This window comes from Megalops cyprinoides, chromosome 18 (genome assembly GCF_013368585.1).
Source record: "Megalops cyprinoides isolate fMegCyp1 chromosome 18, fMegCyp1.pri, whole genome shotgun sequence".
Lineage (NCBI taxonomy): Eukaryota > Metazoa > Chordata > Actinopteri > Elopiformes > Megalopidae > Megalops > Megalops cyprinoides.
Window position 1 is genome coordinate 23,491,682 of NC_050600.1, and position 27,831 is coordinate 23,519,512.

The 27,831-nt window shown below is 42.5% G+C and overlaps 1 protein-coding gene across 1 annotated transcript in view; it reads right to left on the reverse strand.

Annotated features, from left to right (window-relative positions):
• Positions 1 to 815: 815 nt before the first annotated feature.
• The window catches only part of LOC118793227 (gamma-aminobutyric acid receptor subunit beta-1-like), a 51,720-nt gene continuing 24,704 nt past the window's right edge, over positions 816 to 27,831 (reverse strand). Inside the window, exons 5-9 of the mRNA XM_036551294.1 lie at positions 16,276 to 16,358; positions 9,478 to 9,612; positions 8,479 to 8,631; positions 4,528 to 4,778; positions 816 to 1,743 (exon numbers count right to left, since the gene is read on the reverse strand). Of these exons, the coding sequence (XP_036407187.1) occupies positions 1,393 to 1,743; positions 4,528 to 4,778; positions 8,479 to 8,631; positions 9,478 to 9,612; positions 16,276 to 16,358 (973 nt within the window). The 3' untranslated portion in view covers positions 816 to 1,392. The remainder of the gene's footprint in view (positions 1,744 to 4,527; positions 4,779 to 8,478; positions 8,632 to 9,477; positions 9,613 to 16,275; positions 16,359 to 27,831) is intronic.

Consider the following 27,831-nt stretch of genomic DNA (forward strand, 5'->3'; position numbering starts at 1 on the left):
TTACTTTGCGATGGAGATCAATTTCTGAAGGCACCTAGGGTTACTCTATGAGAAAATAAAGCCCAAGGAAACTGTTTGGTTGGATATATTAAGCAGTTATCAAGTATTACTGCTATTTCTGTATTATTTACCAATATCCATATTATTTTTCCATTATTTTTATTTTGAAAGGGTATTTACTAACAAATTTCAGGTTAATTGTTTCGGGAATTGTACATATAACCATCATGTCCAAGTACTTCACCACACAGCAGTCACTTTTAAGGATCATTATCTTGGAATCCAGATTCATACTTTTCCTGTGGAGTATTTCCAAGTACTTATCCACTTTCCTGCCGGAACATTGCATTTGTTTTAATCCCCAATTAGATGCACATATTAAAAGATAATTGTATTAAATAATATTCACCATACATTACATAAAATTTCAAGTTTTGGAACTTCAATAGAGAATGTACATTTGTGCCCACATGAATCCATTATGGACACTGACAAGCGCCTACAGCTTAACACGTAACTTATGAAATATAAACATGCAAAGCGGCCCTGCATTGGACTGGGTGCCCTCAAACAGAAATATTTGTTTAGCACATAACCCCAGAAAATCAAATAAATATCTTTAAATAGACAAAATATCCTGTGCATATCAGAACATATATACATTATATCCACTTACATAAGTGAGCAGATTGGGGAATATATTGTAAAATTACAAATATTGCAAATGTATATTTTACAATTCATACATAACTTTGCAACCATGAAAGTAAATGTAATGTATACATTTCTTAATATATGCAGTATATTTGGTCTTTATTTCATATATCTATCTGGATATCATACTTTTTGATGCATTGATATATTCTCATTTTAATAAGGCTGGAGTCCAAATGTCAACTGGACCTGGCAGTGTCAAAACATTCATCAGTGTCATTTGTTCTGCCCTTTTTTATGAATCAAAAAAGTGATGTGTTTGTTGCATGCAAAATGCAAGAAGCCATAGTGAGGCTGCGGCACAAAACAGCCTTATACACTAATCTGTGTGATTGTACGTTAGATTGATATGGCAGAAAGTAGGATTTTAACTCCACATTCCCTGTGTTTTTGGAATCTGTGATGTTTTACTCCAAAGTATATCATACTGCAGGATGCTGGATGAGGAAGAGGACTTGTTTCATAACATTTCTGGTTTTTACTTTCTCACAGACGCGTCAATGTCACATTGAAAAATGAATTCCACATGCTAAGTTTCATCTCTGCTGTCTCGTTTGCAACCACAGCAGACTCTATGCTTTCCCATCCATTGTTGTTTGTACTATATTTTACAGCACTGTGGCCCTCCAGAGATCCTAAAGAGGAAACAATATAGGTGAATAAATGGATAGTGGAGGATTAGTGGATGTAGTAGAGCCAGTAGACCAGGTTGAAGAAGGTGAAGGCAATGGGGAAGATGATGCGTGACCACTTGTCAACTGCGTTCACATCGGTCAGGTCAGGGATCTTGACCTTGAGCTGAGTGGCTCGCCTTCGCAGACGGCCTTTCGGGTGGTCCGCGCTCCTGTCCAGGGGAGGGCGTGCGTACGGGTCACCCCGGCTCGTCATGGGCCGGCGATACTGGATGCTGGCGCTGTCGTAGGAGAACATGGTCGTCCGCGGGTCGCCCAGGCCTGTCAGAACCTCGGCGCCGCCCACCTCGTTCCGGATCTCCAGGTTAGTGAGGAGGATGTTGCCGTGGGTATCGACCTGTGAACGTTGGGTGGGGGAAAAGCCAAAGCGGTGATCAGTCACACAACATTAGGCTAATGGAAACTCATCTGTCCTTAATGCCATGTTTTACATTGCCATAGAACCACCTATCCCAACACTTCTGAGAGAAAAGCCAATGAAAACGCATCTGTCGACACTGTCAATCACGCCATACCTTGTATGTAACAGTGTCTGCAACTTTATATATCCATCAATGCATGGATGTTTCTGTATATAATTCTCTCAATAGTACTTGTGTCAAAATCTAACAGACATTCCAAAAAGAAATGATCTGAATCCAAAAAGGTTGAAGAGATATCAATTCAAGAAAAAAGCTTGTAAAGCTGGATTAGGTGTCAGTATTTCAGCCTAAAATTAGACCTCCATATGGCCAATGTATCTTCTTCTTTAAGTATTTGGCATAAATCTTCTGCTCAATCAGAGAGATGTAAGCATGCACAATTTCCATTTCCCATTCAGCTGTCATAAATGCTTTGTCCATATGGCGTTACTCATATTGTTTATAAGAGTGTATGCCGTATGACGCAAAGCAACAACAAACCCATTTTATTGAATCAGTCACCACAGTGTGGAACGATGATTAGCCTAGACCTTCCCTGACAAAATAAAACTACATGAATAGAACAAAAACATAGCTTTTGTTATGTCTGTTGAAGGCATTGTACCCTGTGAGTTTTATACTGCCAAGGACCATTTGGAGTAACTGCTTTTTGTGTGCATTATTGAATTCAGAAGGTATTGTGAATAGACTCCCTTCTGTCCTAAAAGTGCTAAATGCACAGCTTTGAACAGCATACATATGGACGATTCCTACAGAAGCTGTGCCGCCAGTGTCCCCTGCCTCATTTATTTGCCTTTGACAGACAAAAACGAGCTGAATGCTACACTACTGGTCTCTTTAAGCGCTCCCTCATTTCGCCTTCCAGTAACAATACTGGGTTGCGCATAATCTTTACCCCATGTTCTGAAAGCACTTACAAGCAATGTTATGGTAAGAGGCAGGTGCTGTACTAGCCTATGACAACCTATGCCAGCAGTAAATCATGTAAAAACTGTACGAATTGTATTGCTTGAATTGTATGTCTCCTGATGCCAGTCACTTCTGGAAACAATTTCAGTCATAACTTTTAAAGGACACCATTCACACTGCAGTGAAAACCTCACCTCTTGCTGTCTTTTTGAAGCCAGCTATCATACTCTTTCTGAGAGGGTCTATTGCCAGCTTAGTTTCTGAGCTGATGGACTATAGAGGGCTTGCATGTACGTTATGTGTCGGTTGATGGGTAAGGTGCACTGTAGTGGTCTAATGTATATACACTAGGGTCCAGAATTATTGGGACACCTGGGCATTTTATGGTTAAGAGTGGATGTGTCCATGTAGCTATTAGTTTTATCACTCGAACCTAATTTATGGTGTGGCGAAAACAGTTACATGTTTTGGCAACTCTTAACATTTTCAGAACATCTCTTTATGTGGTTGGCACACGATTGCCTGATGACTACCCTTATTTCCAACATTTTAATAATATGTATGACATTAATTCTGCCAAACAAACTGAAAATTCCATGACACTAACTTCATTTTAAAAGGTGCCTACATACTTATTGAATGCAGACAAGTGAACAAAAATGACCATCACTCCAATTAGGCCTGATTGAACATTGCCCTGCCCCCTAATTGAACATTCATACTGAAGCCTATATAACCCTAACAAGGTTGGAACATGGTCACAGAAGATGAAGCTGAAATTGACATTGACATAAATATGACTTTCCCAATGTCTGATGGAATATGCAGCAAAAATATTGTGGGTTTTCAGAAAAAAAAGTGAGTGTCCCAATAATTTTGGACCCCAGTGGTATGTACTAAGGGAAGAGTGAGGTGCACTATACTGTCTAAGGGATATTCTGAGTGAAGCAGTGGTCAGAGAGAGAGTGTCTGACACCACAAACCTTGGAAAGTGATGAACGGAAATTCTAGAGTGTAGAGTAGAGGATGATTACTTTTGTATTTTGTAAATAGCCCCCCTGTGTTCTAGGTTGTTTCCTTGTTTAATGGGAGGGTTGATAGCGGGGCACATTACAATAAGGATATTTTCCACTGACTGGCTGTGCAGCTGACTCTACTTAGCTTAGTGTAGCGTTAAGATAATGACATAGGTTTCACAGTAATGCTATACCATTAAAGTCAAGTCATTTAATAATAAGTGCTGGCTTAAGCTTTGCTAGAATTCATCTGAGACCTGATGCAGAATATCAACACTACACTGTTTGATGTTGCAGCTAGATATCTTAGCTACACTGACTCATAAAAGTTTTAGAAGTCTAGACATCTCTGTGGCTCATAATATCTGAAAACTTTTTTAATGTCAACATGGAGATAAGTCTATATATATATATATATATATATATATATATATATATATATATATATATATGTGTATATATATATATATATATATATATATATATATATATATATATATATATATATATATATATATGTATATATGAATACTAACATTTGCTTTGCAACCTATTTCACCACACTCATAACACCTGAACTCACAATCTTCACACAGATATACAGATATGGCTATTTCTGATGGGCCCCCCCCCCCCCCCCCATGATAGTTCCAGAATCCCACCAATGCAAGGTTGAGACCATCCAAGAAAACTACCTTGGTCACCCCGGCAACACCTCAAAGTCAGAGGAGGATGAAGTGCGAAGTGCACTCTGGGTAAAGAAATGAGCCCTACCTGCACCCTGTTGGTCTCCACCCTGCTCTTCTCATTGTTGGTTTTGGCGGCTTTGTCCGCCTCTTTCTTCTGCAGCTGGGGGCCCCGCCCAAAGAAGATGTAGTTGACGAAGGCGTACTCAAGAAGCGCCAGGAAGACAAAGAAGAAGCAGCCCATCAGGTAGATGTCAATGGCCTTCACATACGGGATCTTGGGCAGGGTCTCTCGTAGGTGGGTGCTGATGGTTGTCATGGTGAGGACAGTTGTGATACCTGATTGGGAGTGGTGGGGACACAAAAAAAGGAAGTGGTTGGGAAAACTCATCAGCACGCGCAGCTGATATACTCCCAGGCATCTGCTGCAAACCTGGTGACCTTCCAAAAAACAAGCGACACACTCTGTGCGCCAGCGGGCCAGAGCAGAGGGGATTGTGGGATTGACTCATTCTTCACGAAGGGGATGCTGGCACCGAGAAAGATTTGTTAAACCTGACTGAGCCCAGCAGGAAATCCCACCGACATCAAACAGGCAGAAACCTGAGGTTATCCATCATGACATTCACCTGATATCCCTGTGACATTGTCAGCAATGCTGCCATGTACAACTGGCTAACATCAAATCGGTAATGGGGGAACATTCTGCTGGAGTTTGGAATGGGTCTCTAAAGAGCAGCCAAATGCACATCCAAATACCTCAGTGTCTCGACTACCACTACATCTACATGTATACATTATTAGTAACACTTTAATATGCTTTTTTCCAAATGGGAATTAATATAAAATATGGAACAATAGCTAAGATCCTTGGGTAGATTTGGGACTAGGTCTGTTAGCACAAATTAAGTAGACATCAATTGCTCTATAACTGTGTAATTACTGTATCAGCTCACATCATAACACAATTAAGTAGGAATAAAGAATGCCGTTAATCTTAATTAATGTTTTATCTCAGACATAAACCTAACCCAGTTAATTATTTTTTGAATTTTGGAGGGAGTGGAGGGATTTTTGAAGTGCCCTTTAGTGGCATTTCACCTAACCTCTGGGGAGATTTGTCATCTACTTCATCAGAATGAATATTTGGAAGTGCTTTATATTCACCTGTATACACTACATTGAAACATTATGTACCACATAGAAATGACACACTGGCCAAAATGAAGTACTCTCCACACAATATTATATGCTCAACATAGCATATCATAAATGATCATTGGTAAGCTTAAAATGATTTCAGCAACTCAACAATGTGCGGTGGATTTACTGCTATATCCTACAGTATTTCAGGGGGTATATTAAAGGTAGCAGCACGTTTAATCTGGTGAACAACCACTCCACATTGTGTGTTGCTTAAATAAGTTGAACTTGACCAATCATCATCAAGCTCTATGAACAATTTTACAACACAGGAAGAACACTTCAGGTGGGTGTTATGCCACTCTTATGCAGTACCTCTGCTTTGTATTCTGTGTGCATTGTGAGGGTGCAGTTGATGTAAAGCATTGCCCAATATTTACACTAAGATTTATTTGGTATGTTGTAAACAAAATGCATACGGAAAGTGACTTTTAAAAGCAAACCATTTGCCATATGCCGAGGCGTCCTGGTGATGATATCCGTTATGCTAACTGCTTTTTCACGTCAGTCTGTGATACTGCTTCAGAGAAAGACCTGAGTTCTGCTGTGCTTGGCCAGTATAAACACTGCTTTTGTTAACCCTAATCAAAACCCGAAACCTAACCCAACATACCCCTAGTCTCCCAAAACTATAGCTTTACAAAACTGCACAAACTGTGCAGCATTGACAAAACAGAATCCTTAAAATGTGCTATTTCATGTGCAATTCCACCTAACAGGATGTTCTCAACAAGCCACAAATTAACAACACATACGTCATTAAAACCAGTTTAAAGCGCCTGTGACCCAGATGGCCGTTTCAGTTACAGGTTCATCCCTGCCATCGCTCATCTTCAGCCTGAAAGCGCTATGCTTCAGTAATGGGGCTCTTCTGCTCTCCTGCACTCTCATTCATGGAAAATTATAATAGAAACTGGGCCCCCAAAAGCAATCTCAATCTGCCAAATCCTGGTCCCTGAGAGCCTCTTACCATCAGAGAGAGAGAGGGAGAGAGAGAGGGAGAGAGGGAGAGAGGGAGAGAGAGAGAATGCCCATTCTGTCGGCACAGATATCCCTGGCCACGCCTCGCACCAAGAGCAGTCAGCCGTATCTGACTTCCTGAAGGAAAGCGATAAGGATAGCTTGGCTCGGCTCATGGAGAGAGAGAGAGGGAGACGCTTTTACTGACTGGACATTAAAAGGTTTTTAGACAATGGAGTTTTCAAAAATCAGTTCCCACAACGGCCAGACGCTGGGTTTTTAGACGTTTTCATCTGGGATCGTGGAGGAGGGATTAGGGATACATTTCATCTCATAAATAAATGCTTGGAAAAAAGGAAACGATTTGTGGAGATGTTATTCCAACATTCTGTGGTTGCATTGACAAGGGACCCGGGGGGAAAAAAAAGAAATGCTTCCCTTGTCCGACATAGAGGTGCTGAGAAAATTGTCAGTTTGACAAGTATGCCAGGGTACTCACTGTAGCAAACAGCTCTCAAAGCCTATATTTGTTTGAGGCCTGTAAATTGAATTCCATAAATACAAAAATACATCTGCTAATGTCTGCGTGCTGTATTAGGTGAGGAGAATAGGTTTACTTCAGACAGAATATAGAAATTTGTCCCTAATTTATAGTGTTACTGTAGTGAATTTATTAGTATTGGTCAACTGATGGTCTTTATTGTATGTGATACTGTTGTTCTTGTAAAGGTAATAATAAATGTAAAACAACTTATAAACAAATATACAGTATCTTTTCAGAAGTGCATTTTTTTAAATTGTGCTATATTACATAAAACTAAAACTTATGAACAAACAAATATGTCATTTCATGTCTGTTTCAACTGCAGTACATTACATTAATTAAGATGATATCTCACACTCTGATGCTTCTTAGCATTCGAAACCTGGATGTCAAACATTCCCCTCAGATGGTTAGATGAAAAACAGGATCGGCTTAAGCAAATGTATCCAGGATTCATTTGTCAGTGCTTGGTCAGTTTGTGCTAGGTGATGTCGCCCAAATTGTGTAACTTGGCTTCATTTTGATGTCAATTTTATTAGCAATTTAAAAAAACAAAAACTTATTTTATACTTTCCTGTAGAGGGAAAGTACTTATTATCGGGTAGTAAACTGTGTACACTAAATGCGTTTTTGTGTTGATGTACTATACCACTCTCAAGGTTTCCCTTGTTTATGACACAAACGTTCAGATAACCACCATAGAGTGCTTGACTGCAATGAGCTTTTCCTTTCTGAAGCCGGTGTGGCTTAAGATAAGGTGCTGTCTCTTCACTCTCAGTTTGAGCACATGTTTCTGTGTTTTACATTGCAAGGCCCCACCGCCTATGGGGATCTGCCATCTCCTAACCAGATTCAAAGCAGGAGGGCGAGGGTGTTTACTGATGCTCCCACAAGGGTTCGGCATACAATAGTAATAAAAAATGGAGCAATTTTGTGGAGGCTGCTGTTGCTCCCTTGGTCCTGCACCACTCACACGCTAATCCTCTGAGGAGGTGGAACATCCCTGCTCAGAGGGAGAACGAGTCCGAGAGACCCGCTTGCGTTTTGTACACAACGAATGTTGTGGGTTGGTAAGAGTCAGTCTTTTCTGTGTGCTCCATCTGCATTCATGCAGTTCAAAAAACAGGAGGAACAATAATGATATGTGGTTTAGGAGTGTTTAAAGTCTAAACTTCAGATTCAGGTTTCAGTTACGTATCCATGATATACAATTCAATTCGAAGTCAATAACATGTAGCTAAACCGAACAGTAACCTGACCAATTAGCATAATCCTGCTAATCTCATATACGCTCAGCCCTGCAGGAACAATGATGGGTTCAGGAACACACACCCAGGGCCACCCTTGCAGCAGATGCGTCGTAGTTTATCCAGAAGGATACCCAGGACAGGATGGTGATCAGGGTGGAGGGCATGTAGGTTTGCAGGATGAAGTAGCCGATGTTCCTCTTCAGTTTGAAGCTCAGCGACAGTCTAGGGTAGGAACCTGGGGGAGCACGTTGGAACACAGACATAAATGAATGAGATTGCACAGATAAACAAGAACACCTTGAAGATCAAAGGGGATAATGCAGATCGCCCCAAGCTAACTGTGATGGAGTGGGAGAGTGACAAGTGGAATGACGCAAATTATGTCATCATGTTTCTGACAGAACACTGCCAGAGAGGGTAACGATGCTGTAGGCGAGACAAAGTTCAGTTATGTCTCAGACACACAAGACTACTCCCATGTCACAGGAAACAAAGGTTTATTGCAGGCTTATTGTTCTTTTAACTGGCAGGCAACTGGCAGGCAACCAGACAACACTTAGCTGTGAAATTAATTAATTAATACCAATATCACGGTGAATCATGAGGATGGATCAGTTCATTTAAAACAGAGACAAAATAAGAACCATAATGATACAGTGCAAGATGCTCTTGAATTCCACTGGGTAATCCTCAAATTAGCGCACTCAGGTGAAGCACAGTATTGAGACAGCAGACACAGTGATATAATATAAAAAGGTTAACTTGAACTTGCATGCACAGTGATCAATTTCCATGCATTTTGTGAATAGAAAATGACCAACTACGCAATGTCAGGTCAGTGATCATAATTTTGAAGTCCCTTGTATTCCTGACCATAACACTAATCTCAAAGCTATGAACTATAATGTATGTATACTGTATGTCTCTGTGTTTGTGTGTTTACATATTTTTAAATGTGTGTGTGTGTATGTGTGAGTGTGTGTGTGTGTGTGTGTGTGTGTGTGTGTGTGAAATGACAACACAGCCTCTCTACCCTTCATATGAGTAAACAAATCTGTTCCTCTTGGTTCCAGATGCATACCTGTAGTAAACACAGCTTTCTTTGACAGGGTTTTGTAATCTATGATGGAGAACTGGGGAAGCTCAATGTTGTCTACCCCTGTGACTGCGCTCCCAGCCTGCCAGTAGAACTCGATATCATCCGTGGTGTAGCCATCTGGAACAGAAAATAGCAGAGAAACGTCAGATTTCAACCGGACCGCCCTTGGCAACAGGACCATTACGGAAGGCACACGTATTTCCAGCACGGGCAACAACACCGTGCTCGCTCTCCTGAATAGAGTGTACTGTTCTACACCTGCACAGAAAATCTCAGATCATTTCCCGTTGACAAACGGTAAATTGTTCCCTGACTGGTTTCAGAACCCAGCATGGGTACGTTCTCTGCACGCGCGTCTGCGGGACTCTTGCTCTTTAATCCGAGTCACAATAGTGCCCATCACGTCACATCCAAGCGCACGGTTCCCCACTGACACTCCCCACAACCCATGCGCCCTTGCTCAGCCCCCCTCCCAGCTCTCAGATGAGCGATGATCCAATGCTCATGGATCAAAGCCCTGCCAGAGTTACAACGTCAGGTCTGTGGGAGATTTTGTCTGTCACTGTGGAAAGAATGACTCAGTTTTAGTCCTTTGTCCCCAGGGTTATATAAAAGGATACATCTCATTTGCAGCCCATTAGCGGGTGGCAGCCGTAGCAGTGTGCCTCCGATGCCTTTGTTTGCAACAAACATAGCAGCAGTGAGTTCATTACAGCATTACCCACTCACTTTTGTACCTCTTGATTATATTGTTATTATAAATGGGCAAAGGTTCCCATATGCCAAACCTCAGAGATCTGTCACTGAAGTTGGTTAGTGTGGGCGTTCGCTTCTCTCGAGGTCAAGTATCCCAACCGGCTTTTATTATTTGGTTTCTACAATGTTCCAATAAAAATATGTGACTTTATTATTGCAAACCCATTACATGCTATTGATTTTTTTCCTCATCTTCTTGTGGCAAACTGCAAAGTGGCTCAAATACTAGCTCTGGAAAGGACACATCGAATAAAAAGCGCCCATTTACACCAACAAGTTGTAATGTAATTGTTGCTGGCGACGCTCATCCATTTTCTTGGAGACACACATTCCATACTATTCAATAAAAAAACAAGAATCTGCACCAGACTTTGGCTACTATTAAATCTGACTACTCTGTGCTTTGTTCTTAACTGTGAGCAACAAATTCGGCTCGGGTTTCTCCTTGCGTGTTGCCTGTAATGGTCATGGCTTGGCTGGGGAAATAGATTGACGAGGCATGGTAGCCTCATCTTCCTGTTTGTGGGCTTGTGTTCTTTTCCTGTGGCTCACATTTTGCCATACAACTGACATCATTACATTTACATTACATTATCGGCATTTAGCAGACGCCCTTATGCAAAGTGACTGACAGACGTTACAATTTTCACGTTATCCATTTATACAGCTGGAAATTTTACTGAGGCAGTTCTAGGTTAAGTACTTTGCCCAAGGGCACAGCAGCAGTGCCCCAGCAGGGAATCGAACTGGCAACCTTTTGGTTACAAGTCCTGCTCCTTAACGCTACGCTACACTGCCCACCTCACAGAGTTCAGTAGGACATTTACAGAGGCGGGCTGCATGTTTAGCTCGCGCTTGCCGCGGTAACGCACTGGTGGGGACGCTCTGCCGGACGCCTGGCACGCCCCGACGCCAGATTATCGCAGCAGCAACCTGGCAGTGGGGGCCATCAATAAAGCTGTGAGCCAGGGCCCCGGCCCACTCGGAGACGGCAGGCGGGGCTCGGCTTTCTCTGATGGCCCTGCGGGGCCCGCGCCATCATGCCGATTAGACAGAAAAGGACATGGCAAGGCGCCCTCTCTGCATGACGCATGATGTCATTTTTGTGAACACACCCGTACCTGCGAATGTTCCAGCCTTGTGCCGGGGAATGCAAGGGCTCTTTGGCACTTAAATAGCCCTAAGAATGGGTCGGGTGGGGAGGTGGGGGGTAGAATTAGTTGTTTCCATGTAGTTTCAGGAGTATTGACAATATATGCACTACTACACTGCTGCTGTACCCTTGGGCAAGGTACTTAACCTAACCTAATATATTTAACCTGAATTGCCTCCAGTTGTACAAATGGTTATCAAGTAATGTAGGTTGCTCTGGATAAGAGCATCGGCCAGGCAACTGCAGTGTAATGTAACCTAATATGGATCCTCTTATATAATGGTACCTCACAAAGATCTATGTGTTACAGTCTAGATTAATTAGTCTACATTAGACTAATATTTTGTGATGAATTAGATAAGCAAGAACTTCTGGAAGATAGTAGAACAAGTACCATTAAATTGAATCTAAATAATCTAAAGAAATCTAAAAAATCTAAAAAAAAAAGAAAAACAAAACCAGATTTGACCGGTTTGTATTAATCTGGTGAACCTCCACATGCATTAAAATGAAAAGGCCCTTACCCATAATAACATACTAAATTGTGTCTGCCTTTTCTTTTCAATGCATATGGAGGTCCACAAGACCTGACTGGTAAAATTGCCCATGCCAGTTAACATGATGTCCATAATTACAGATTGACAAATCACATGTGGTCTACAAGCGGCCCAAATGCACACTTTATAAGGACCATAAGTGCCCACTTTCCAATGCAAACCAAAGTGATTTATGTAAGATTGTTTAACGGCACAAAATAGCACATTTTGAACCAATTGAGAGTGCATTACCAGAATTTAACAACGCTAGATTACGTGAAACCATTGTTTAAATTCAAATTACTGAGGCTTAGGTCTTGATCGCAGAATAAAAAAAAAAGGTAAATAATAATGCCCCACCAGTCACAGGAATAGAAGCATAAAGCAGGTCATTTAAAAACCATGCAGTGGAAATAGATTAAGAAGGATTTCATGAGTGGCCAGGGGCCCCTGAGGATTGAAATTATCACGGAGACGCAGGACCAGTAGGGTAAGATCACCCACTGTGTGCGGCTTTGTCCTGCAGACAGCTGAAAGCCTGTTATTACCAGGCCTACGGAGACAATGACAGTCACAGAGATATCAAGATCCCATCCAGTGTAAATGCTTGAAGGATTTTGAAACGTATCCTGCATTTAAGTGAGAACCAGTTCTGTGACTCTTGATAGGACTTTATTGGTGCTGTTTTTGGAAATGCTGTAATCTCTGTATTGATTTGGAAATGACCCCTTAAATCTAATAGCCTGGAGGTGGCACGGACACTCCTATCTGCCTCAGCAGTAAAAATGGAAGCATACAGGCAATGTTTCTTGGCAGAAAGAGACATTACAGACACTTTACATGCTCTGTGAAAGCTGAGAAAAAATCCAGTGGAACACTTGAACTCTAACCAGTTGTGACTGCTTTTTAATTGATGCCGTATCCCAAAAATCACAGACTGTGTCCCCCATCTGATTGCCTGTTTTCTGTTTTGAAGGCACCAGTCGTCTACACCTCTGCCTCCTCTGCACGAAAGGTCAGCCATGACCAACACACATCTGGTGTTGTTCTTAACTGAAATAGTGAACTAACTTGACGAAAAGAACTAAAAGCAGACAGCCATGTCTGTCCTGTGTTTACTGGTAACGCTACCCAGAGGTAAATTCGAAATATTCTGAAGACCTGATGTATATCTCTCTGGATTCTTCTCCTTGTGAAATCGGTAGTCAGGCAGGTGCAGGTTTGAATTATCATTAACAAATGTTGTTTGCTGCCTCAGACACACTGTCCAAGGTGAACTCGCATACACTACCATACCACTTATCAAAGAGGGTAAAGCCTAAAAGCACTGGAAGTCCTATTCAGAAAATGGGTTTTGCAAGGGACAGTGGTGCTCTTTTCATTATTGTCATTATTATTTCCATCTTTCTCGGCTTTTATCTGCCCCTTTTCTTCCACTTGCTTTGTTGGTTTTCATTTTATACAGATATTACCAGATGCCATCTCCTAAGCATGAAAAAAAGTTACCAATTAAATCAGTTAAAATCAGTGAATATCCTTAAGTGGCCTCCGCCTACACATGCTCATTCATAACGGAGTGAATCCGTATGCCGGATGATGCTGAATGCATTTGGGAGCTATCTCTGTTCCGCAAGTAATACTGTCTGCCCAGCACTCGTCTGCGGCTCAACTCATCTGTGAAATTATGTAATCCGTAACATAATTTACACACAGATTCAGAGGGCTTAGCATGCTCTCGCTGACTCTGCTGGCTCCTACTACGTTAAGTGCCACGGAGAAGCTGGGACTCTAGGCATTGAGCTGTTTGAATGACCCTTGTTATCGCATTATCATACGGCTGATGTTGCTACCTGCCTTACCTTGGTGTGATTGCAATGCATTGCAGTGCCATGTAATATGTTGTCTCCTGTTTTCAATGTAATATACTGCTTACCCTCCCCAGTGACTTATGCATATGGAGAGAATAGACCCTGGGCAGAATTCATTTTGGCTCTAATTACAGTCACGGTGGGACCCTAACAGTATGAAAGTGGGCGGTGCTAACAGTGGTTATTAATAGTGGCATTACTGAGCAAGCTCTGTTTTACAAGAATTTGCATTTTACTGGCAGCCTCTGAATGAAAGAGCTAATGATTCTTCAGTTTGTTCCACTCAGTTGTGTCTCACAACACTCATGAATACATGAATTCATATTATCATCCATATAACATCAGCCATGTTATCCTCCAGATGCAGGGTTTCCTGGCATGAGGTGCCAGGAAAAAATAAGCAAGTCACATGTTAACACGGAGAAACATGATTAAACATGTTGTATTCCAATGCCTTACCATGGCATTTTTAATCCCCAGGACAATATCAATTAGCATTTCGAATATTCAGGCCAAATTAAGTATCAAGACAACAGCAAATCCAGGAAAGCTCTTTACTGGGGACATTGGTTTAAAGTGAGGTAAATAGACAAATATGGATAAAAGCATGTCCCCACACTAACGCTGGGAAAATAACAATTGCTGATAAATGTCAAGTAGAAAGCATTTTGGATTAAAGAGGCCCCTTCAGAGTGATCAGCTGTTTCTGCATCAAGCCCACAAAAGATATCTAAGTTGGAGATTGCTCTAGTCCTATCTCTCCTTCTAATGTTGACTATAAAACACAGTCTTCAACAAAAGGTAAACACCCCACCATCGTGCTTCACAGTATGGAGGGTTTGGTTAAGGAGAGTATGACTGATTGCCGTGTGAATTTCCCCTGCGATAACACATTACAGACACTCCCCGAGGAGGCTTTTTTACAACGACGCACGTCAAGCTGGTTTTTGTGTCGGCGGAAGCGCCGCCCGGAACAAAAGGAGCTGTGGGACCCGGTCCATCCTCCTTAGAGGGAACCAGATTCTCTTCTACCCAATAGAAACATTTTAATGACATTTAGCGTTCTCCGTGGCACGGCTCCTGAATTTGCAGGCGTGCATAATTCGCTCACTCTCCTGAGATGGACTGAGTGGCGGGTGGGACCAGGTGTAACAGAAATAGCACTGGAAGGCACATCTGTGCCTCTGACAGCCCCGTTAAGTGTTCCAACACATTCGTATGGCATGTCCGCCCTAACTGCCCTCATTCCATTTTCTAGGAACGGAGGGAGTCGGCCATTAACCCTTTTGTGCGTACGGTCAAACCATTGTGATTAGAACACTAGATTGAAAAAAATTCTAGCTAAAGTTAGCTTTGAGGAAATAGTGATGCGGCAGTGAAAACTATGAGAAGCTTAATAACGCTAATGAAAACATAACAAACCATGCAACGTAACACATGCGCTACATGGCATAAAACAAGTCACGTACGAAAGGGTTAAACAGCGAGGACTTATGATGTCAGACAAAGTGGGATGTACTCTTTCCATGCAGCTTGGCATATGCTTCCAGGACAATCTTTGCTGATTTGGCTGCTGCACTGCCTAGTGGAAAAAAATCTTGGTCAAACTCGACATGCGTGTGGTCTCAAGGCTGGAAACAGGCCAGGCGGCTACTAAAATGACATCAAACACTGGATTTGTAATGTGATTTTAATTGCCCTGGGCCTATTTCAGGGGGCACTTGGTATGGGTGAAAGGACACAGGTTATCTGGAATCCAGACTGGCTACTATTTCCTTTTCATTTTGTAATATGCCATTTATTATTAATCATTATCATTTCAATAATTAATTCTCAGTTATTCAACAGAACTAACAGTAATGCAAAATGAAATATGCCTTAAAGATAATGTTGCAGAGGCAAAGTAATCAGCCATGTCAGATACGGCACGTAGTCTTCTGACAGAAACATGGAAACAGCGTTACTCTTTTCGTTGTGTCAAACTGAGGTATGACACGAACTCAATAAGTAGTGCAGATTAATATCAATATTTTCACACTGATATTCTCTAATCACTAATGCCTACAGCAGTGCTTCTGTGGTCCTAGAAAGGCCCTGTCACTCTCTGGGCTCAGCTGAAAAGTGGAATCTTATATAAAGGGAAAGGTGTTCAATGAGCATATAAAAGAACAAAAAACCAATACTGTGCAAATACCATTGTTAAAATGACCAGGTATAGCATTAAAAATGCTTGATGGTCAGGGACTATGCAGTGGCAACATTACTGAGTGTGTATTACAGGAGAATACTGACAGGACCATAGTGAGATCATTATTGTGTGTACAAAATAAAACAGGGCATGGACATTCACAGGCAAAAGGCATGTCTGTGCCTGAGATGCCTGAGCATATGGGTTCATCAGTGAAGCCACAGGAGTGCCAAGGTAGTGGTATGATGTCATCAACATGCACACTTTGTGGAGACTCACAGCTCTCAATCTCCAAGGTGCAGTTCTGCTCATCCAGGGGGTATCTGCGCAGGTCCATCATGCAGGCAGCCGTGGTGGTGATCCTGGAAGAGAGAGAGAGAGAGAGAAAGAGCGAGAGAGATGGAGATAGGGAGCTTCTTCACACAGAGAGAAATTCAGATCAAAGGTACCAATCATTACAGGCACCAAAATGCCAGACATCAACTGGACATAAAGAAAACATGCTGAAGGCGTTTATTCTCCATGGCATTCTAGTGGCTGTGGAGGGACTGGCTGCCATTCAGATAGAACGCCCCCACTGACACACAGAAGCAATGATAAACAGAGACAATGCAAAGCATGTGAATTTTCAGGGCTTCTCTCCCCTCCCCTGCGTGCTCCTGAAATCCTGCAATGCCAGACACTAACAGCAGGGGGCCTGGTGCCAACAGCTGGCTTCGGCTGTGACAGCGCAGGTGTTTGGCCACTGACCGAGGGTACCTGGCAGAGGGAGAGCTCAGGGCACAGACGGTCAGTCCGCCTCTGTGGTGCCAAGCAGGGTGCACCCGGCTCTCCTGAGGCCCATTATCAGCTAACTGCAGAGCAGGTGCCTTTTACCCAGAAGGCTCAACTCTGCCACAACCCCAAAGCCCCACCCACCTCTGAACTAATGTGTGAGATCGAGAGAGAGAGAGAAGGGTTGGGGGGGGGGGGGGGGGGGGGGGGGCAGTGATAAAGAGAGGACAAAGGGATAGGAGATAGACCTAAGGAAGAGAGAAGTAGGAGAGGGAAGACAGACAGAAAAATGAAATATGCTTGTGTGTGTGTGTGTGTGTGTGTGTGTGTACATGTGAAGGACAGAGAGAGACAGAAAAAGAGAGAGAGTTAGGAAGAAACATGCATATGAAAGTATATGTCTGAGAGAGGAAAGGTAGGGTCAAAGACTGAGAAGCAGACTTTGCAATCCAACCTTTTTAGTCTCCATACCTATTCAGACTGCAGTCTGTGCAGAAAAAAATCAAACCCACTTTTCAGTCTCAATCTTAGAACTATGGAAAGCAAGAGTACTGGTCCCAAGTTGCTAAGCAACAATGGAATGGAGAGCTTCACTTTTGTGCATTATATAGCTATGACAATTATACAGTTTTTGCATACTTTACAACTGCACATTTAGAATCATCCCCTATTTAAATCATCAATTTTAATTAAGGAATAACAGCAATTGTTTATTTGTACAAAAGGGATCATGCAAGGCAAGGAGAGTGAGTCAAATTCAGCTCTGTCCTGGAGTCTTGATGTTACTGTGTACAGTGCCTGCATTGGAAAAAAATAGTTCAAAGAAAACAATACTTCTGATATTTTTTTAAAAAATGTTTGAATGAATTTTTCATGTAATTAATAATAAACAACACATAAAATACTTACATAGATATGTTATGTAAAGTTTATATGTACATTTTCACACATCTATTATTATATATATAGTTATGAGTTATATAAATATCTCCAATACCTCCACCTCTGTATTTCTGATCACGCCTGTTCTTATGGGATTGCCAGAGCAGTCTTTCCTGGCAGGGGTGTGAATTTTCTCAACACTAGGAAATGTGTGCATGTGTGCATACTGTATGTGTCAGAATGCGAGAAAGGGAGACAGAGAGATCAAGAAAATGAGACAGGCCTAGAAAGGGAGAATGAGAGAGACAGAAAGAGAGGGAGGGAGGCAGCAGGTGTGTATATAAGAGACAGATTGAGTTTGTATGTATACACGTATGTCTGTGTGAGATAAGTTGGTTAAGAGCGATCGCATTTCTTTCTCTCTCCACCTCACACACTCCTACACACATACACAAAACACCCACTGGCTCCTTCCCAGGCAGCTATGATCTCTGATCCACTGTTCAGATCAGTAATGAACTCTGGAGTTTTTCCCCACCATGTGACCTGTGGGGACACGTGTTTCATTCATTATACTCCAGGCATCCCCACAGACATTCAGTTCCTAGCAACCTTGGAGCAATGAACACAGGCACGTGATTAATTATACAATAGATGGATAAAACTAATAATGTGCAAAACATTAATTTGAAGCAGTTACATATAAGGGAGGGGTAAACATTGTCTCGTGCGTAAGCGCTATCAAGTAACATGAGTGAGACAATGCACCACTACCGATCTAGCACACCATATACAGAGGCGTGTAATTTAATTTGCACAACTTGCAACACATCATTAAAAAACACACAGAAGATAACAATGGCTAAAGCATAACAAGTGAGGGGGAATTTTCTGTGAAACAAAAGCCTAGAGCAGTGGCAGGATGTCATTTATCATTAGACAGATGTGTTCGCCTGCACAGATATTCCCCTTGAAAAAGTGCGTCATTGAAAATGACGTGCATTTTGAAACAAGAATGCAATAAAACAGATCAATGAAACCTACAATATGCGAGGAGTCGAGAAATGAATATCGAACACTGGCAATGTAGATGCGCTGCTGAGAGAATAATAAACCGCCCATCTGTTCAAACATTCAATACAGTTTGCAGAAATGCTCGGGGCATATTAGAACCCTGATCAAATGAAAATGAAGACCAGCCCACCAATCAACTAGCTCACCAACATCGTAGGGCTATCGGGATTTCTGACCAGAAACAAATTTGCGGTTTTGATAGAGAAACCCTCCTGATAAGTTTTATTCCTGGTTTTGATGAGATCTCTAAATATGAACAGTCGACAAAATCCACAGATTAAAATGATAATGTCTTTGTAAGAATTCTCGGACGAATCTGAAAAATTTTTGTTAGTCTGTCATGGAAGGTTAAATGATACTCAGCTGTTAGCTGTTACCACTGTTGATTCTGAGAGAAGCGTGTCTTTGTATGGACAAGTTTTCACACAGCATCACAAACCCGAGACAGAGGACACCATAAACCAACTGATAATGAATACATTTAGCCACAAAACTTAGAACACTAGACTTTCTTTCTCTACACTGAATATGTAACATTCTCCTGCTCATTTTGCATGTTCTGAGTGCTCCGCCTGTGATCAGCTTGTGTATGTTTTGCTTTATGCTACTTTCCCTATGTTATCTAAAGAATACCTTTTCCCGCCCCTTCAAACAAAGAATAATTCTGTATAAATATTGAAAAAAATGGAAAAGATGAATGCGCATGTACACAAATTCATGCTCACGCATACACTCACACAAACTTGTAGGGACTTTTCTTGGCAGTGTAGCATAGTGGTAAGGACCAAGGCTCATAACCAAGAGGTTGCTGGTTCAATCCCCATAGCTACTGTACCCTTTGGCGAAGTACTTAATCCTTAAGTGTCTCAGTAAATATTCAGCTGTACTGTACGTTGATCCTGCTCTGCATGCTGATTGTCCTGTCACTGGCAAATCATGTGTCTATCTTGTGCCCACTCTCTGTGCCATGTGAAACACCTGTGTACCCAGCATCAGGAGCAATGCTATGGTTAAAACCAAGTTCATCCAGGTCCCAGCTACAGCATTGCGAGTGTAGCCAAAAATTTCATGTAATTTGTTATTTCATAGTGACTTGTGTTGTTAATAATATAAGACTCATTTCCTTATGGACCCATATAGGGGACAGATCTAGTTGGTTAGAGGACTAGCAGTGTGAGGGTTTTTTTAGAGCCTGATTAGAGGGAGATTGTGAGCGAATGTATGCTTCTGTACCTGCCGTGCTGTGGAGAAATAAAGAGCACAGAAGGAGCTTTACTTCCTCTTGTAACCCTCCTTGTTTGTAACCCTGTCCTCCGAAGGGTCAAGCATAGTAAAAGCCCACGATATTCCCAAGAATTAGGGCTACACGAGCTTAAAAATGAAAACGTAAAGAATGGTTTTTACGAATTCAAATGTAAAATTCACCACAAAGACTCTATCAGACTGCAAAATGTATTTATAGCTCTATATGCCACCATGTGTAAGTTATAGTAGGAGTTATAGTAGCTACAGGGCAGTTTCATCTGTCATACTAAAGGTAGCCAAATGGATCGGCTCGTGCTGAGGTTGATCGTCATAGTTCTGTGAGGGGGAGAGTTTGTAGCAGCAGGGGTAGCTTGTCCATTCATAATGGTTCATCTTGTCAGGTTGAAGGCAGAAAGTAGCATCTGCTGCTATTAGCGAGCTTCATTAACACCCTGCCCCACTGTACTAGTACCCAGTGAAAGCATGTTAACATCATTGTGGTGCTCCACCTATACACTCCTGTATGACGTTACAGTTGTGTTGTTTTTGTACTATAATGCCAGTCAACATATTTTTTTCAGATTAAAATGGTTATGGTTAACCTTGATACATATTTCATAAGAATTTAGGTTTGTTTCTCAAGGCTCATTGCTGCTAAATCAAATTTTCTGCAAACTTGAAAAAATTAAGATTTATCAACCAAAAACGAATTCAGGAATGTACATACACACATGTGCTGTGCTCAAGCACATATTCATAGACACACAACCGCAGACACACACTGACACACACAAACAGCCTGTACCCACAGACTGTCCTAATGGTGTTCATTTTTCACCCCAAAATTAAGCGCATGGGCGCCCAAAGGGACAACAAAGTGACTCTACCTTCTGCCAGAATATCAAGCGCTACCAAAAATATACCTCCCAATGGCTGCCAGAAGACTAAAAGTCACCGAATCATTCAACGCCCCACCGCAGTAATGTGCCGAACTCATAAATATCTGTTTATCATATCATAAATGCGTTTCCGCAGGTTTTTTTTTCCCCCTCAGTTTGTGCCTGCTCAGTTTCCAGGGAAGCAGCCTGAGCCGTCTCGGCTGAGCAAACGGGGTTGCCGGACTCTCCATCTGAGGAACCAAATTAGGACTCGCAACATCAGGGTCTTAATTACTCCAATTAACCAGTGCAACTGTCTCCCTTATCAACGCGTCGCTGGGGCTCAGGAAGGCCGCGCTCGTTAATTTAGCCCGTCCGTGTGATCTCGGATGTCCTCCGGGGGGGCGTGGCTGTCCCCTGAATGGGGAGTGGAAGAAGAGGAGGGGGGAAAAAAACACCCTCATGAATATTAATCACTTTCATGAATATTAATCAGCCTCCTCTCGGCAGTTCCCACGGCGGTAGTAGGTGTTTTTAGAAACATGGAGTGCATCTGGGAGGGAAGGGAGAAATGGAGAGCAAAGATGATGAATAATAGATAAGACAAAAAGAACAGAACTGGTGAAAACAGAAGGACATGTCTGTATGCCTTAATTAATGTCATTCCCCTCTGTACACCTGAGGTCAAGATGAACATGGATGGTGTATGCATAAAATTAAAACTAAAATTAGAAACGTTTTCCCTGTAATGGTTTTGAATTTCTCTCCCTGAGAGGTGTGCAGATGTTTCACGGTTTCAAGTGTGATTTATTTCACCACTGCACGACCAGCTCAGTATCACAGCGAGAGAAATTTCACTTCCCAATTAGGGAACTTTACATTTGGAAACTACTTTCAGCTTGCCTAAGTACAGGTATAGCCAAACATATCTGTGTGGTTTGCATAAATTATTATACAGTGCTCTCCATATTTATAGGTTTTGTGTTTTTATGGAATGAAATTAATTATTTGGGAACCATTTCCCTTTGCAATCCTATTAAGATTAAAGTATGGCATTTTTAAATTTCTTAAAACAGAAAAAAAGATCCAGTACATTCATTCATGTTTTTGTTCCTATTTAATCAAGGGTATAAATAAATACTGGGGGCACTGAAGCTTCAATCAGAGGCGAACGAGTACTGAGCCAAGTATAAAGACTCAATCTCAGCGCAAGGCAGCGCAAAGCGAGCGAGAAAAAGAGATTAAAACTCCCGAAAATGTCAGCGTCAAACGACGGTTATTTCGGTCCCTCTCACGGGGATGGGGGAGGAATTTTAATCAGCTTACCTTTTTTATAGCTCTGCACTGACTTACAGTGGGTTACAGGTGTGATCTGAGCGCAAACCAGGGTGGCGGTTGGGGGCCGGGGGGGGGGGGGGGGTCATTCAATCTAATCTTGGTGCTGCTTTGTCCTTAAGTTTGAGAAACTAATTTAAGCGTCATGTCTTCCAGATTCTCATGCAGCGTTGGCTATTGATTTTGTCACCCCCGAAGCCGAGGGGGGACGCGTGTTGAAATGAAATAAGGTGGTGCGCTTCTTCCGTGGCCTCCCGGGTCGAGCTCAGCCACTCCGAAGAACAGTGCGACTGTGAGGTTTCCTTGCGCTCCACGGATGAGGGAGATGCAGACAGGTGCCTGGCGAGGTTGGTTCACTTGTGGTGCCTGCCTGCAGATGTGTTCTGCGGTACGGCTGCTGGCTAAGCCGATCTCTGGTGTTCTGATATTATTGTAAATCTTAGGTCTCAAGGAACACCACTGATGTGTTTTAAACATTGCAACAGGTGTACAAATGGTTTGCAGGATCTAAAAGTTGCTATGATTTGTCCCAGTGCATGATTATTATTATTGCATCTCTCTCTCATTCTCTCTCACATACCTGTACACACACACACACACACACACACACACACACACACACAAGTTAAAAAGCACGAGGAAAAGGAAGGCTTCATTCATCAAATAATATGGATGCCGATTATTTCTCTCATGTGGATTTGACAGGGATCCACCCAATTGCTATGGCCAGGCATTTAGTGGGAGAAACCTTCTTATTTTCACAGCAGTGGCCGAAAACAGCGCGCCTGGCAACCAAAGGTAATTCGAGGGTACTTGTCAATTCCTGCAGGCAGCACACGTGCTAAAGTATCACACTACCTGCCAATTTTTGAAGGCTAAAGCATGTCGTCCTGAAAGACAGGGTAATCAATAACGGGACACAGCGAGAAACTCCTCAATTATGGATTACAGAGATGCGAGGCCCTGGCAGAGACTGGAGAGCCATGCTGGACCATAGTCCTTTGACAGCTATGAAGCCACACATATTTTCCAAAAGGATGCTCAAATGAGGCTGCCATCAGCATCCCTTTTTCTTCAATTCCAACCAAACCAAAATTGTGTCCTGGCAACATGTCGCTTGATAATCTTGTTGCTAGGCAGCATATGATCAGACACTTGAACAAGGGTGAGAAAGTTAGATTTTACCAAACATGTCAAATATTTCTCAAATGTTGAGTTACAGTTTTCAAAACATAAATTGTATGCGTATTGAATGAACTTAACTCTCCTTTTTTCTTTCTGTATGCAAACTATGAATAATTTATGGGCAAGAGGTCCAATTGACATGCCATCCACCTTCCTATTAAAACAATTATAAGTACAATTACAATTACAAGTAATGATCACTGAATCGCAGCCACTGCCCTCCATCTTGGACAGCAAGTCACCAGCATGCATTTCTGTGCACACCTAAACTTGGAAATGATAACTTTGAAGTAGCTGGGAGACTTGGCAGTTGCTCTCATGAACAAGCACGACCCACACAATATTTTGCCTGGAGACTTTTCTGTTGCCGATGGTGTCTCAAAGGTCTTAGCTTTTTTCGATCTGTTACATTTTTTTCACGTGTTTAGTGATTGTTTTCCATGCTTAAAGAAATCGAAACAACTTTCGAATCCAGCTCTGCACATCCAGTTCTTCCCTGCAGGTGTGAACTGAGGGAACAGCTCTTCTCGCTATCCAGCTCACACATCCCCATGGTAACTCCTTGTGAAATCTCACCCACACACAAGCCCCAGCTGTCCGTGTTGCGGGACGGAACGCAAAGTACTGAAGGAGAGATTCAAGAAGGAGATGGCAAGTATGCTGCCGTTGGATTATTAATTGCCTCCAAGGCTGATTGTTAAGAGTACCGTGAATGGCCCTTTTCATAGCGGGGAGCAGAAAGAGCTCCGACACCCCGTTTCCACCTCCACCTGAAACTGGAGCGTTCACCGAGCCCCACAGCCCCCGACTTTCAAACTGACACTGAGAAACCTGAGATGAGCCACAGAGAAATGGCCTGTCCACTGGGTTAAAGAGGTGCTTTATTCCTCAGATATCCTTTTCTTCTTGTGTATATTAACACAGCATGGCAGGCTCCAGGCTCCAAGTGGACATTATGCTGGGTGAAGGATCTTGAAGAAGTATACTTCCAGTGGGTGGGAATCCAGGACTATGTATGTGGGTTGTTCTTATTATGGCATAACTGCAATGAAACAGCAAACTGCCAATATTCCTGCACTTACAGTGTAGACCTTATAAATGCCCACACACTTATGCTACTTTGAATGCACATACTCTCTCTCTCTCTCTCTCTCTCTCTCTCTCTCTCTCTCTCACACACACACACACACACACACATTTTATACACAACAACATATACAAAATTCCATACGTCAAGAAAGACAAGAGAACACTGAACATTGACCATGACTGATTGATTAAACTGTTTTTCCAGGCAGAATATGTAACAGTCTGCAAGCAACAATTATCCAGATGTCAGTCAAGAAGGAAGTGAGATGGATTCTGCATTTCAATGTAGTTGGATGCTGTTCTGAAGAGGCTGTTAAGTGCTGCCTGGAATGTTTGTGGTCTCTCCATAGCTTTGCTGACAGGTAGCAGCAGTGTGGCATGGTGTGTGGAGTTGTGGTAAGGAACAGTGCTTGTAGTCTAGTAGCTGCAAGACCAATCTTTAACCCTCTTGGCATCAGTAGCTATCAAGCTGAGTAAATGGAAGACGTGAAAGTTACTCTTATAATGGAATGATGGACACTTCTTACTTAAATCTAAGAGAGGGGAGCTTCACTAAACACAATGCTACTGTCTTGTCCCCCATCATGTAAAATAATAGATGTGCTTTGTTTTCCTCCACCGCATGCATATTCTATTGTCCCAGCCCAGCAACAATCCCACACTTACTGCTCTGGTCTTTTGTTTCAGTTCCACATTCATGTGGAATTCATTTGTTCTTCTATTTGTTACGGCAAGCCCCGAACTCACCTCTCCCTCGCCGACGCCGCGCTAAGCCGTCACCGGAGTAAGTCACCCCTTTTATATTTCAAAATAGTGCGATGCCTGATTGATGCAACATGAAATGGGGCAGAGGCGTGAACTGAGGGAAAAATAATTGAATTTACCTGGAAGTGGCGGGCGCTAACAGCGCAGGTGCTCGGAAGGCGCGGACACACTGTGAGCATCGCTGCTGTTTAGCATCACAATGATAGCCTTCGAGACGCGGAAATGGACATTGGACAGAGAAATTAACTGATTTCATTGTGAGCCTTTCCATGTTGACATGGGGGGGCATTGCAGTCTACAGTGTCGATCACCGGCTGCGTTAGACAGTGCCACATCCATCCTGCAAGCTAATTTCCCTGCCTGCGGGCGAAATCTGGAAAGCACCGCCCCTGACGGGCATTGACAGCATGTTATGGCTTCAGAGAGCACTGCCTTTGCAGGGATAGTGGGAGCGATGGAAGTTAATGCGTTCACACCGTCAGGTTCGCAAACAGGAAGCAGGCGCTAATAGAACGATGAGCCGTTCGGTGTCACAAACGAGCACTGCCATAATCCACACCTTTGTATGAGTTCCTCTCGTTCGTCGTGTGTTACCGTGCATTAAAAATAATATAAAATAAACCTCATATGAACAGTGTGATTCAGAGGCCACCGCCACACTGCAGCTACAGACTAGGCCTAAGTGGATTAATGGAAACTGAAAACCTTGGCCTCATTTGAAGTGGTTATCATACTGTACACAGCAGCTAAAGCGAAAGTGCACGATGGATGGAAATTCATCTGAGGACAAGGATGCCAGGAGAGGGGGTACTGTGTCAAGATCCTCTATGTACAAAATATTAACCTTTGACCTTACACATACGCAAACCCTCAAGGGTAAAGATGTCTTAGAATTAATAATGACTCATACTAAAAGGCTGGTGATTAAAATGGATTAAGCAATTATATTCTATGACATAGTAGACAAGTCTGGAGTATTAATTCCATAATATCTGCAAATTGGTCAATTTGAACTGCAACACATTTCAATTAGGAAGCAAAAAAGAGGGATTCGTCCCAGTGGTTTTGAATGCAGGCTCAGCCTTATGGCCCGATTTAACTTGAGCCATGTCATCCACCTACAGACCACAGTGGCGGAACAATCTGGCTTCATTCGACTGTGGTAAGGGTGATGTATGTTAGCTAGGGTTTCCTAATTGCACTTGTAAGGAGGGAATGGGAGATGCCTGACAACATACGGACTGTGGCACACCAAATAAGGGACTGTTGCTCAAGTAAGCATTCTTGGGCCATAAATGACAAACCACCTGGCTGAGGAATGTGTCCCCGCTCCTCCACACCAAGGAACTATATGACAGCATGGGTCACCAGGGGGGTAGGGAGAGTCAGAGGGCACGGGATCTTGATGATCCCAAATCCCTCAGGGACTCTTCCTCCTGACCAGTGGTGAAATCCCAACCTGCAACTATCAACTATTATGTCTGTACATTCTGCTTGTTTCAAGGTAAACATGTCTTGCTTGGTCTCATTTTGATCCATACAATGCGAGTAGCAAAGGGGTGATAGTTCTATAACAGTAGAGGGTCTCCTATCCCTTAGTCTGAAAATTTGCTCAGCAAGCTAAAAGAATGAACAAATAATGGGACAAGAATAAACACTGGCACCAATCAATAGCCAGATAAGGACAAAACCTATTGGGGCTCTGTCCATGACCCCACCTCATGTGCTGACCAACTCCTTGAGGTTCGGGTATATAAAGGGATAGATTTCTGCACTCAGGGAGCTCCGTCAGCACGGACTCCTGCGCACCAAGCATATAGCCATGTGACTCCGTATAGGGAGCACCGTTAGCACGGACTCCTGCACACCAAGCGTATAGCCACGTGACTCTGCATAGGTAGGCTGTGTATATTTGCCATCATTTGCACTCTACCATACGACCTGTTGTAATCTTAAACTTTAACTGATTGGGATACTTTTAATTGGGACAATTTGGATTAATAAAGATATTAGCCTTAACCTTTGTTTGTGATTTTTCAGTTAGCCATTTCTAACGAAGCACGTAGCAGGACGCGAGGTTTTTCCGTATGTTCTAGCTGTACCGCTCGAAACCCATTGATACTTACGCTCATAGTCAGTCTTAAGTATTGCACTATTCTGACGAGTTTGCAGTCCCTAGGTGGGCCGCCTAACGTATATTCTATGATTTAGAGCATAACATGGCAGCGAGTTATATTAAATGTGCTGGTACGGTATCCTACGTTGTGGATTATGTAGCCTGATCACCTACAAGCCAAAGCGAACTAAGAATTCCTGGGATGCAGAAGTAGAATTGGGAATTGGGGAACTAAAATGTAGGTTGGCGTAAAATGGAGTCAGACTGGAGTTAATTGATAGGCAGATTTTAACATCATTACTTCCAAAGACGCAAACGCACGCATCTGCCTTCAACAGCCACCACTTCCCTCATTGGTTGTGGCTGGCTGTCCTACACACTGCTGAATTCCTGGGAATGATAATGCACATTACCATTGCTTCATTTAAGCAAATTTATTTAAGTCAATAATCAAAAGCAAAATAATAAAGAAAATCAAGAATGTCAACTGAA